Genomic DNA, 12,548 nt, shown 5'->3' on the forward strand with positions numbered 1-12,548 from the left:
AAAAATACTGCATAATATTCTAGTCTTTTCACAAAGTCATCCACAGACCACTGGTGGTCTGTGAGCAGCCTCTAGTGGTCCATTTAGATCATTTAATTTAATTTAGATCATTTTTTAAATTTCTAAACTGTTGCGTACAGTATATGTATTATTTTCATTGTTATCTTGTATGTAAATCCGAGAATTTGAGTTGCCTGTTATGTGCCACTAGAATGAGAGACCGTTTTGCAACCATTTAGGTTGTAATTTCTAATACACTCTTTGAATGGTAAGGAGACCTATTGTTTTTGGATATTTGGGGAGTTAGGTGGTCTGCAAGATTTTGTTTATCGAATAAGTGGTCCTTGGTCTGAAAGAGTTTGAGAAACACTCTTCTGTGACCACAAGGTTGCACAGTCAATACACATGACACGCTGCTGTGACATATTGATCTAAAAGAGGTACTGTGCAATAGCAATAGGTGCTGGGTCTTGGTGAACCAGTGAAATTCATAAATCATGCTGCCAAACTGAAAGACCACACTCTTGAATAAAGAGAGGGAAGAATCTTCATATTATTTGGCACTCCACTTCTTTACACTTTGTGGGATACCCAGAACAATGAAGGCAGCTAGGCTAAGGTAACGTTAACCACAATGTTTAAAAAATGTGCAAGTTTTAAAGTGTATAATTACATTTAGTGAGGTAAACATGCACACATTTAGCTTTGAATAGTATTTTTCTTTTTCCTGTGTTCACTGTTAACAAGAAGTAGTTCTTTGTGCCAGGTACAGTAACATTAATTAGCCCATTAGCGTCTGCTTGCTAATCCAGGATTTGCACAAAGGTCTTAAACATTTATTTACATTCAGGGAAGAAAACATGCATGTCTACCTCTGAACAGACATCAGTTACCACAAGAAGTAGTTTACTTGTTCTTTGTGTCTCGTACAGTAACCTTAAGTACCTCATTAGCTTCTGCTCACTAACATGTTTGCTTTATAAATTTATAATGCATTGATTAAAAATCACCCTTGCTTTTGCATTTTGTGTCTGTGTGTGTTTTCCCTGTATATGTTGCTTTTTTGGACAGATGTGTCAAAAAATCCAATGTGACATAGTCCAGTAAATATAGTGTATATCGGGTTCATTTGAGACATTCATGAAATGACTGTGTTTGCAGTTTGTCAGGTCGGGATATGATTGGCATTGCATTCACTGGCTCTGGAAAGACTTTGGTGTTCACTCTTCCCATTATCATGTTTTCACTGGAGCAAGAGAAGAGGCTGCCTTTCTTGAAAAGAGAGGGACCATATGGGCTCATCATCTGTCCATCAGTAAGACATACAAGACACAGTAATAACATAACTATTGATATTTTTACACACACACGTACTGAGTGTCTGTGTCAGCTCTGCAGTTATCCCAATCATATCCTAACCATTTACAAAATCTGAAGCTTTGATTGTAACATAATTACATACTAACATGGACCAGCATTGTGAGTAAGAACAGCTTGAGGACTTATGTGTAATTCTGGTTATGTCAACTGAAAATCATTTGCAGCCATACCTTTACATACACCTTGGTTGAGAAGTTTCAGACTCAGTTTTCTCAAACTCCACACATTTCATGTTTCCAAGCAATTCCCATGTTAATTCAATTAGAACATCTACTTCAGTTCCATATAAGGTTTATTTAAAAATTACCAGTGCATTAACATCCATCACCACGTAATGGAAATTTACATTTGGATTTAAAATGACATGGTACATTATATAGTTTAAGTCTGCACCTGTTTTTGTAGTTGATACTGTATTTAAATGTAGACCCAACTATTCCCTGTGTTGGGAGCAAGGAAATGTTAAGGGAATCCCCAGTGATGTCATAGGGAAGCTGTGCAAACAAATATGTCTGCCATGATGATGGGGTGCTCTCTTAAAAGCCCTTTATGTCACATTTATCTAGAACGACTTCAAGATATGGACATCTGGGGCAAACTTTTGTTAATTCCTGGGTGTTAATTTGGGTCTCCTTTAATGAAGTAAAAACTGTAGTTTCCAGCACTTACCATGGTTTTTGGCTAGGTGTGAAGTGATGTCACACGCAATACACAGTTTTGTTTACGCAGTCATACTGGATGTCAAGCTTCATGTACACCACAGCATGGCCAATGCTGGATCCTCGGTGGACGGCCAAACTAATTTGTCCCATATAGCTAAAGCGCTCGATCCTGAATATCAGAAGCAGTATTTCGAGAAAATACAGAGAATCAGCATGGATCCTTAAAATATTTCCCTGGAGTTGGTCACCAGTTTTATCATTTTGAGCAGAAGCCAGATGTGCGGTATCCAGACATTTTCAACTACTTTTTCAGCACTCCATCACCCTACACAGGAGAAGCCCTGAAGGCAGATAAAAGTTTGGATGCCGACAGCTTCTTTACAGCTGGATGGGTGCAGAATGTGGTCATTTGGGTTACCGATGGCATCTCGGTAATAAAAGCCTAAGTAGTAAAACTTGCTTAATCTGTCATTGGGGCAATTCTGTGGTAATGGAATTACAACAGCAGCAAAATCTGGACACATGGCATCTAACCATGACAGATTAGCTCAGATTGTAATTCCATTACCGTAGAATTGCCCATTGTATAAACGGGATACTTGCACTCACCGGCCAAAAGTCCCAGTGTTTTTGTATGTTTTTCCATGTAATAGACACTGTATATAAGGGATTTTGTATAACAGATTTTGTCTCACATCGGACAAATTGACCTGTCCGATCGCAATTCATTTCCATTAAAACCCCTTGTGTGTACCGGACAGATCAGTCTGAGCATGCCCAGAACAGCAGCACGAAATTAAAGTTCAGCGCTGACACTCACCAGTCCAGGAAAAAGACGGGCCATATTTCCTTTATTAAAAGACCGACTGTTTATTTATTTTTTTTAAACTGTGCTCAGACACTGAACTGAGAGTCTGACGTGCACCTGCGAAAAAAATCGGACTGTGGCTGTGATTTACTTTAACAGGTTCACTACTTCCTGTCTCGTCATATTTTAATTATTGTTATTGCCGTGTGCACACCTTCGATCATGGATGAAACACATTTGGCAGAAAAGTCCAGAAATATGATCAACTTGACAATGAGTCAGGAAAAAAGATGCTCAAATGACTAGCAGTCTGATGTGCTGCTAAATTGGACCCCTCAAAAGGCTGTGAAATACTTTTACTCACTCCTTTCTCTTCCTTCATATTTTAATAGTTTTAGCTGTGCACACACTGACTACATTTCGATTATGGATCAAATACGTTTGGCAGAAACGTCCAGAAATATGATCAACTTCACAACATGGAGTCAGAAAACTACAAAGTCGCTCAAATGAGCAACAGTTCATGGAGGAAATTGTACAGTAGTGTTCAGAATAATAGTAGTGCTATGTGACTAAAAAGATTAATCCAAATTTTGAGTTTATTTTTTATTGTTACATGGGAAACAAGGTACCAGTAGATTCAGTAGATTCTCACAAATCCAACAAGACCAAGCATTCATGATATGCACACTCTTAAGACTATGAAATTGGGCTATTAGTAAAAAAAAAAAAAAAAGTAGAAAAGGGGGTGTTCACAATAATAGTAGCATCTGCTGTTGACGCTACAAACTCAAAACTATTATGTTCAAACTGCTTTTTTAGCAATCCTGTGAATCACTAAACTAGTATTTAGTTGTATAACAACAGTTTTTCATGATTTCGTCACATCTGCGAGGCATTAATTTTGTTGGTTTGGAACCAAGATTTTGCTCGTTTACTAGTGTGTTTGGGGTCATTGTCTTGTTGAAACACCCATTTCAAGGGCATGTCCTCTTCAGCATAAGGCAGCATGACCTCTTCAAGTATTTTGACATATCCAAACTGATCCACGATACCTCGTATGTGATATATAGGCCCAACACCATAGTAGGAGAAACATGCCCATATCATGATGCTTACACCACCATGCTTCACTGTCTTCACTGTGAACTGTGGCTTGAATTCAGAGTTTGGGGGTCATCTCACAAACTGTCTGCGGCCCTTGGACCCAAAAAGAACAATTTTACTCTCATCAGTCCACAAAATATTCCTCCATTCTCTTTAGGCTAGTTGATATGTTCTTTGGCAAATTGTAACCTCTTATGCACATGTCTTTTATTTAACAGAGGGACTTTGCGGGGATTCTTGAAAATAAATTAGCTTCACACAGGCGTCTTCTGTCACAGCACTTACAGTTAACTCCAGACTGTCTTTGATCATCCTGGAGCTGATCAATGGGTGAGCCTTTGCCATTCTGGTTATTCTTCTATCCATTTTGATGGTTGTTTTCCGTTTTCTTCCACGCATCTCTGTTTTTTTTTTTTTTGTCCATTTTAAAGCATTGGAGATCATTGTAGATGTACAGCCTATAATTTTTTGCACCTGGGTATACGTTTTCCCCTCTCTAATCAACTTTTTAATCAAACTACGCTGTTCTTCTGAACAATGTCTTGAACGTCCCATTTTTCTCTGGCTTTCATAGGGAAAAGCATGTTCAGCAGGTGCTGGCTTCATCCTTAAATAGGGGACACCTGCTTCACACCTGTTTGTTCCACAAAATTGACGAACTCATTGACTGAATGCCACACTACTATTATTGTGAACACCCCCTTTTCTACTTTTTTTTGCTAATAGCCCAATTTCATAGCCTTAAGAGTGTGCATATCATGAATGCTTGGTCTTGTTGGATTTGTGAGAATCTACTGAATCTACTGGTACCTTGTTTCATTTAACAATAAGAAATATACTCAAAACCTGGATTAATCGTTTTAGTCACATAGCACTACTATTATTCTGAGCACTACTGTACATCTTACCTTTGCTTTGGAGGTCAGGTGACTTTAAAAAGTAGAGTAGTTGCCGTCCAACATAGCCACATGACCACATATCACATGATCTGTGGTGTCACCTGCACACCATCTGTAGACTGTACAGTTGCATGTGGTATCACCAATGTTTTAGAGGTTGCTCCTACAAAGGATCCTTGCTTTTAGAAAGCCAGTCTTTGGCCTCTGAATCCTCAAGTTTAATTTTTTGTTGTTCCTGCTCCTAAGTAAAAAGGGCCTTGTTCTACAGGTTGGCCGTTAAACAAAGTTGCAGATTACTCCCTGATTAGTGATGATGCCAATTTGTCATTTAAAAGCTTTTAAAAGTAATTCAATCAATTTCTTTGAGGAGACCTTCATCTCAGTATATGTAAATATAATACCACTAATGAGCATTGTCAGCATGTCAGTCTGCTCACTTTGGGAAGACAGGAGGACTTCCTGTCATTAAGGTTAAAAAAGGGATTTATCATAAGTAGCAAAGTGTGTGTGTGCGCGCGCGAGTGTGCATACATGTGTGAGAGCGAGCAAGCAGCTTTCTTTTTTCTTAAATTCCTTCTTTGATTTCAGCGTGAGTTGGCAAGGCAGACCCATGGCATCATCGAGTATTACTGCAAGCTGTTGGAGGAAGAAGGAGCTCCTCAGCTACGTACTGCCCTCTGCATTGGAGGAATGTCTGTTAAGGAGCAGATGGAGGTCGTAAAACAGTAAGTAAGAGTGAACATTGGTGCATAGGAGAGGGAAATTACTGATTTGTTTGAGATTTTACAGTTTGGTGTCTAGCAAAGATAACTTGACGTCCAGTCAGTATCTAGAGAAGAACAAAACTGAAAAGTGTAAAAGTTTCTTAAGTGTGTGTCGTAATTGGCTTTTAGCAAGATTATGTTTTGAGTTTGACACTAAATGTTTCCTGTAGTGGGGTCCACATGATGGTTGCCACACCTGGCAGATTGATGGACCTTTTACAGAAGAAGATGGTGAGTCTGGATATCTGTCGGTATTTGGCACTGGATGAAGCTGATAGGATGATTGACATGGGATTTGAGGAAGACATCAGAACCATCTTCTCCTATTTCAAGGTAAAGTCATCCTCTGGGACATTTACATGTGACAGCAGTGCTGCAGGTATTATTTTTTTTATTATTTAAACAGTCAAGACGACAACTGCAGTGGATGACAGAACTGAGTGTCACCAGTAAAATTAAGTCAATTTTGACTTTAATGTACATACGAGGTCTGTTAGAAAAGTATCTGACCTTTTTATTTTTTTCAAAGACCTGATGGATTTGAATCACGTGTACTTGCATGAGCCAACCTTGAACTTTTTGAACTTGAATTTTTTCACGCCTGTCGATTGCGTCATTTGCTTGTAAGCAGCCTTTGTGTGAGGTGTGTGTCGTGCACTCATCGTTTTTTCATTCCAAGGAAAAAGACGAAACGACTGGAGCAGCGCAGCATCAAATTTTGCCAGAAACTGGGCGACAGCCAGGTGGAAACCATTTGGATTATTCAGACGGCTTTCGGTGATGATCCTATGGGCATCACACAGATTAAGGAGCGGTACAACCGGTTTAAAGACGTCTGCACAACGGTGGAGAGCGCGCCACGCTCCGGTCGGCCATCAACATGCTGAAATGACCAGATCATTTCCAAAGTGAACGCTGTGGTGATGCGGAACCTTTGTGTGACTAGAAGAGGTGGACATCAGCACTTTTTCGGCATATTCCTCTGTGACAGAAGATTTGGCCATGAAAAGGAGTGGCGGCAAAATTTGTGGCGCTGCTGACGGAGCAAAAGCGCCTTCGTGTTGAAGTCTCACAGGACATGCTGGACTCTGAAAAATGATGCCCACCTCTTCCACCATTCGGAAGATTCAGACGGCTTTCGGTGGTTTTTCAGTTGTGTGACTATCCGAGAAATTGTGGAAGAGCTGGGCATGTCACAACATGTCCTGTGAGGCTTCAACACAAAGGCGCTTTTGCTCCGCCATCAGCTTCGTGCCAAAGCCATCGGCATGAATTTCGCTGTAACTCTTTTCATGGCCAAATCTTCTGTCACAGTGGAATGTTCCAAAAAAGTGCTGATGTCCACCTCTTCCGCAATTTCTCGGATAGTCACATGATGGTCCCACATCACCACAGCGTTCACTTTGGAATGATCTGGTCATTTCAGCATGTTGATGGCCGACCGGAGCGCGGCTCGCTCTCCACCGTTGTGCAGACGTCTTTAAACCAGTTGTACCACTCCTTAATCTGTGTGATGCCCATAGGATCATCACCGAAAGCCGTCTGAATAATCCGAATGGTTTCCACCTGGCTGTCGCCCAGTTTCTGGCAAAATTTGATGCGGCAGTGCTCCAGTCGTTCCATCTTTTTCCTTGGAATGAAAAAACAACGAGCGCATGACACACACCTCACACAAAGGCTGCTTACAAGCAAATGACGCAATCGACAGGCATGAAGAAATTCACGCATGCGCACAAAGGTTCAAGGTTGGCTCATGCAAGCACACGTGATTCAAATCCATCAGGTTTTTGAAAAAAATAAAAAGGTCCGATACTTTTCTAACAGACCTCGTATGCTTAAGGCTGAAGGTCTCCACTTAAATTGTGTTTTGGGTATTTGACTTCAAATCTCTTGTGGTGGAGCAATGAGCCAAATTAAGACACGCACATAGTCTGTTCTAACCCATGTCACCCTGGGTAAACATTGATCAGCTTACCATTGACTGGTGATGTTTTTCTGCAGAAGTACAAAATACAGCTAAGTGATTTTGACGTATTAACCCAAAACTAAGGAGACTTCCTGTGACCACCATGCCAAACACAAATTCCATGTTTGGTGACAGTCATGCAATTAGGAACAAGTTTTTTTTATTATTATTATTATTATTATCCCCCGCTGGCCGAAGGCCCGAAGAGGGAATATGTCGTGGTGATGTCTGTCTGTCCGTCAGTCAGTCTGTCCCTCCATCCCAAAAGGGGTATAAGCGTTCTGAAATCAACTCCTCACATTTTTAGGAGGAATTTTGTGAAACATGGTACAAGTCCTTGTTATAGGTTGGCAATACCAATACCAACTCAAATGATATGATAATATTCATATCATTTGAGTTGGGCCCATTTTACCAGAGTTATCACCCTTGATTAACAAATGTCGACTCCATCAGATTCATGATTTGGTGCCTGCATTCTGAAATCAACTCCTCTCACATTTTTCGTTGGATGTTTGGGGAATCTTGGAACAATTCTTTGTTATGGGTTGGTAATACGCATATTATGATATTGTACAAGATTGACACATTTTGGCTGAGATATGGCCCTTGATTAACAAACCTAGACACCGCCAGTTTCATGAGTTGTCTGTCTGCCTTCTGAAATCAGCTGTTACATACTTTGAAATGTTATCAGAGAGCAACAAGCACTTATACCAAAGCAGCATTTTCCAGAGTGGCATATTGTGCTCTGAGCACTCTTGTATAAAATGGCCTTCACCGACTTAGACATTTGGACTCCATGATCTTGGAGTCACTATGCGTAATGCACAATTTGGACAGTACAGGTAAAATGTCATGTGACTAACTCTCCTCACTGGCTGCACTGTGGGAAACATTGATGCTGTTGTCCAGTTACTTGGGGTCCTGTATTTCCTTCATTGGATTGACTAGAAAAATGCAGTGCACAGTTCCATGTAGCTAATATTTGATTTTGATTTTTACACAAATTAATCATGGCAGTTCTGGAAATGTTGAACAATAGGAACAAAATCAGATTCTGAGTTCATTTAAATTAAAGGGGGGGGGGGGGGGCTCCATGGTATGACAGAGTAATATTTTATGTTTATAAAACAACTTTGATGATGTTTAATTGGTTATGATTTATTATTTCTTGATTTAGGGACAGAGACAAACGCTGCTTTTCAGTGCCACCATGCCCAAGAAAATCCAGAACTTTGCTAAGAGCGCCCTGGTTAAACCCATCACGATAAACGTGGGCAGAGCAGGTGCTGCCAGCTTGGATGTCATCCAGGTATGTTTGTCTTTCACCAAAAGAAGCTGGAATAGTCCAGATTAAAATTGAGGTCAACTGAACTTAAATTGTTTTGCTTCTCTGACCAGGAAGTTGAATATGTCAAAGAGGAGGCAAAGATGGTGTACCTGCTGGAGTGTCTTCAGAAAACCCCGCCTCCTGTTAGTATTTCCACATGTTACGGCACTAACATATACAACACGTAACTCAAAACACGTTGGGCTTTACAGCATATTCTCTGTTGGCATCCACAGGTGCTGCTGTTTGCTGAGAAGAAAGCAGATGTTGATGCCATCCACGAGTATCTGCTGTTAAAAGGAGTGGAGGCTGTGGCCATCCATGGAGGCAAAGGTACACAATGTTTTCTGATTACATGGTGTCATCTGTGTACAGCGGTTTGCCTCGCAGGCTGACATTGTAGTTGATGGAGTGTAATCCCAACAGCAAATAGCTTGGCGCTCTCCCCCAACGTTGTCGTTCCTCGTCATTGCCACAACTTGGCATCCTGCTTGTAAATGATGTTTCATGGCTTTGAAAATTGATCATCATGTCTTTCATTTGTCCTGCTATAAAATGTCAATAGAATAATAAATGTACCCCCCCCCCCCCCCCCCCCCATCCCAAGATCAAGAGGAAAGAACAAAAGCCATAGAGGCATTCAAAGAAGGAAAGAAAGATGTCCTAGTTGCTACAGATGTTGCCTCCAAGGGACTGGATTTTCCGGCCATACAGCATGTTGTGAATTATGACATGCCAGAAGAGATAGAAAACTATGGTGAGAGGATTACACAGTGATGGATCATTCTTATATTTATAGTTCTCCTTTAATTTGCCATTCACATTGTTTTCTCTTAGTCCATAGAATTGGAAGAACGGGCCGATCAGGCAAGACTGGCATCGCCACCACGTTCATCAATAAAGGCTGTGGTAAGCAGTGGAGCAGCTAACTGTAAAATCATTCATTTCTGAAAACAAACACCAAAATTGGCACAAATACTCCTTTGACATTACTCTTTTGAAAACAAAAAGATTGGCCACTTGAATTTTCAATCAGCAGCCAAGTAGGGGTCAATTGAAGATTTACACAGGGGTCAAAATTAACCATTTGAAAGATTCCTCTGTAAATATTCTGTTATCTATTGGACTAAAGAGAAAAGCTGCTCAGTGATCATGACAATAAAATCTAAATGGTGGCTGTTAGAGTGCTTGCTTTCTTTGTTTTGTGATGTAGTGAATTTATTCAGTGTTAAAGCTAGGGTAGGTAACTGTTCAGAAACACTTTTTATGTTGGGTGAAATGGTCCGTCTGTCCTAACAGTAGTCAATACATTATGTATTCAGAAAAAGGAACGAAAAAAATCAGACGTCTGTAGCAGCTGTAGAATTGATAAAATTCTGACCAGTATAAGCCCCGCAGTGTGCTTTCAAAAAACAATCAGATGCCTTTATGTCTAGTTCTTCCTGCTCACGTCACCAGGTTCAACACTCCCTCTGTCCCTCCCTCCTCCGCGTGTGCACACTCATCTCGTTTCACCAAAGAAGTTCACTTGGGTACAATGGCAGAGGGAATACAGCCAAAACTACCACTTCCACCATAATGTTTAACGGCTCACCCCGATAGAAAGCCGAGGAAAAGAAAGCCGGAGGCAGAAAAGGCTGCGATGAAAAAGACTCAAGATTAAGCAAGCGGTCACATGAGAGTCAACATCGGTGTGGCATTTTCTCGGTGGAAATAAACTGAGGCATCTGAAGGGCCTGAAAAGTGATGCAGAGGTTGCTCTCTTTCTGTTGGACAGGTAATTTACTTTTGCTTCGGGGGGGATTTGTTATTTTCATTGATTGAATACAAGTATATCATCAGAGCGGTCCTTTTGAACGCCGCACAGATCGTTCAAGTACCGTCGGAAATTACAGGACTTTTTTGTTGTTTCAAACTCAACAGTTGCTTGTTGCAGGAACGTGGTTTTCATTGTATTTTTGGTAAAATAATTCATTGTATCCACAGAAAAGAAAAATTCTTGCCTATATAACTGAGCCCAGTGAAGCTGACCCCCACCCACCCACATAAAAAAAATCCAAGCAAACAGGGTGTAATTTTCAACGGTACATGAACACAGCAGCAACAGCGATCTGCACAACGTTCGAAAGGACTGATCAGTTTACTGCTCTGATGATATATTCAATCATCTTTACATTTATATTCATTACCCCTTTTGACAGTTTTGTGTTATAAATCAATATATATGGCTTAGCAACATAATACAGTGATAGCGCAGCCACCACAGCACACCAGAATTTTTTTTTTCAGGCCTCGTGCGCACTCCTGCGATATTTCCGGCTCCTGCGTGTCCTGCACCTTTCGGTCCAGCTGCTCCTCAGCCACGCTGAGTCCCACAGTCAGACGCGCGTTCAAGTTTGTGGGGCCGTGGCTTTGGACAGAGCACTGACAGGGTAGGGGGGAGGAGGTGGAACCGGAACCTAGAGGAGGTGCTACTTTCAAATCTTCCTAACTCTCTTGCTAGCTCTCCAGGATGACCAACTCCAGCTTCAAGAGACTTGTATGTGTATAATAAGTGTTTCTCCTACAGACGAGTCTGTACTGATGGATCTGAAAGCTCTGTTAATTGAGGCCAAACAGAAGGTTCCTCCTGTCCTCCAGGTGCTGCAGAACGGTGATGAGACCATGTTGGACATTGGAGGTGACTTCATATATCTATTCCCCAGGTTAAGTGGTGGAGAATCTTTGGGGGATTGTTGTAACATTGATCAAATTCTTGTGCTTTCACAGGTGAGAGGGGCTGTACATTTTGTGGTGGTCTGGGCCATCGTATTACAGACTGCCCAAAACTGGAGGCCATGCAGACCAAGCAAGTGACCAACATTGGGCGGAAGGACTACCTGGCACATAGTTCCATGGACTTCTAACACTTTAAAAATGCATTTTGTGTCTTTTTTAATTGCAGAAAATGGCATCTGATCTAAAAAAAAAAAAAAAAAAAATTAGCAATGACAAAATTATTTATCTGTATTTTCTTTTGTTCCTGTCTTCGGCCCCATGTTCCTCTGACAGGAAAGTGTTGAGATGAGGCGCTGAGCAGCACTTCATCTCAGCACTTCATCTCAGTGCTTTTGTTTTTAAGTAAATCACAAACAGAAAAAAAGCACTCCACTTGGAATTGGCTTCTATGACAATTAAAAGGTAACAACTAATTTATAATCCCTAAGGTGGTAAAAGCACTCACCTTCAGCAGGAACACAGCATCTTGCCAATCCGATATCACAGTTGAGGTGATATGTCACTGGTAGAAAAAATATTTTGCATCTTCTAAAAAAATAATTATCCCCCCACCCAATTCTGTGTGTATGTATGTATGTATACTCATATATATACACACAGCCTTTGTAAAATGCTTTTCTTACTTTGTAAATAAAAAACACTTTGACATTGCTGCCAGTCTGAGAATGATTTTACAGTACTTTTATGCAGGGAGGAAGTTGCTGAAGCAACTGTAACTATAAAAGTTTGAATCATGGAAAAAGGTGAAATTGTTCCATTTTGCAATAGTTCCTGTGATACGATAACTCTTGAGCAAAATGCGGTCACTCAAAAAAAAAAAAAAACTTACATGAAGGTACTGTGTTTTGGAA

The 12,548-nt window shown here is 40.6% G+C and overlaps 1 protein-coding gene across 1 annotated transcript in view; it reads left to right on the forward strand.

Moving 5' to 3' along the window:
- Positions 1 to 12,504, forward strand: part of LOC117520109 (probable ATP-dependent RNA helicase DDX41) — an 18,820-nt gene extending 6,316 nt beyond the window's left edge. The window contains exons 8-17 of the mRNA XM_034181408.1: positions 1,162 to 1,315; positions 5,445 to 5,581; positions 5,791 to 5,953; positions 8,770 to 8,901; positions 8,991 to 9,062; positions 9,156 to 9,252; positions 9,527 to 9,676; positions 9,757 to 9,828; positions 11,489 to 11,599; positions 11,689 to 12,504. Of these exons, the coding sequence (XP_034037299.1) occupies positions 1,162 to 1,315; positions 5,445 to 5,581; positions 5,791 to 5,953; positions 8,770 to 8,901; positions 8,991 to 9,062; positions 9,156 to 9,252; positions 9,527 to 9,676; positions 9,757 to 9,828; positions 11,489 to 11,599; positions 11,689 to 11,825 (1,225 nt within the window). The 3' untranslated portion in view covers positions 11,826 to 12,504. The remainder of the gene's footprint in view (positions 1 to 1,161; positions 1,316 to 5,444; positions 5,582 to 5,790; positions 5,954 to 8,769; positions 8,902 to 8,990; positions 9,063 to 9,155; positions 9,253 to 9,526; positions 9,677 to 9,756; positions 9,829 to 11,488; positions 11,600 to 11,688) is intronic.
- The last annotated feature ends 44 nt before the right edge of the window (positions 12,505 to 12,548 follow it).

Source organism: Thalassophryne amazonica, chromosome 11 (assembly GCF_902500255.1).
Source record: "Thalassophryne amazonica chromosome 11, fThaAma1.1, whole genome shotgun sequence".
Classification (NCBI taxonomy): domain Eukaryota; kingdom Metazoa; phylum Chordata; class Actinopteri; order Batrachoidiformes; family Batrachoididae; genus Thalassophryne; species Thalassophryne amazonica.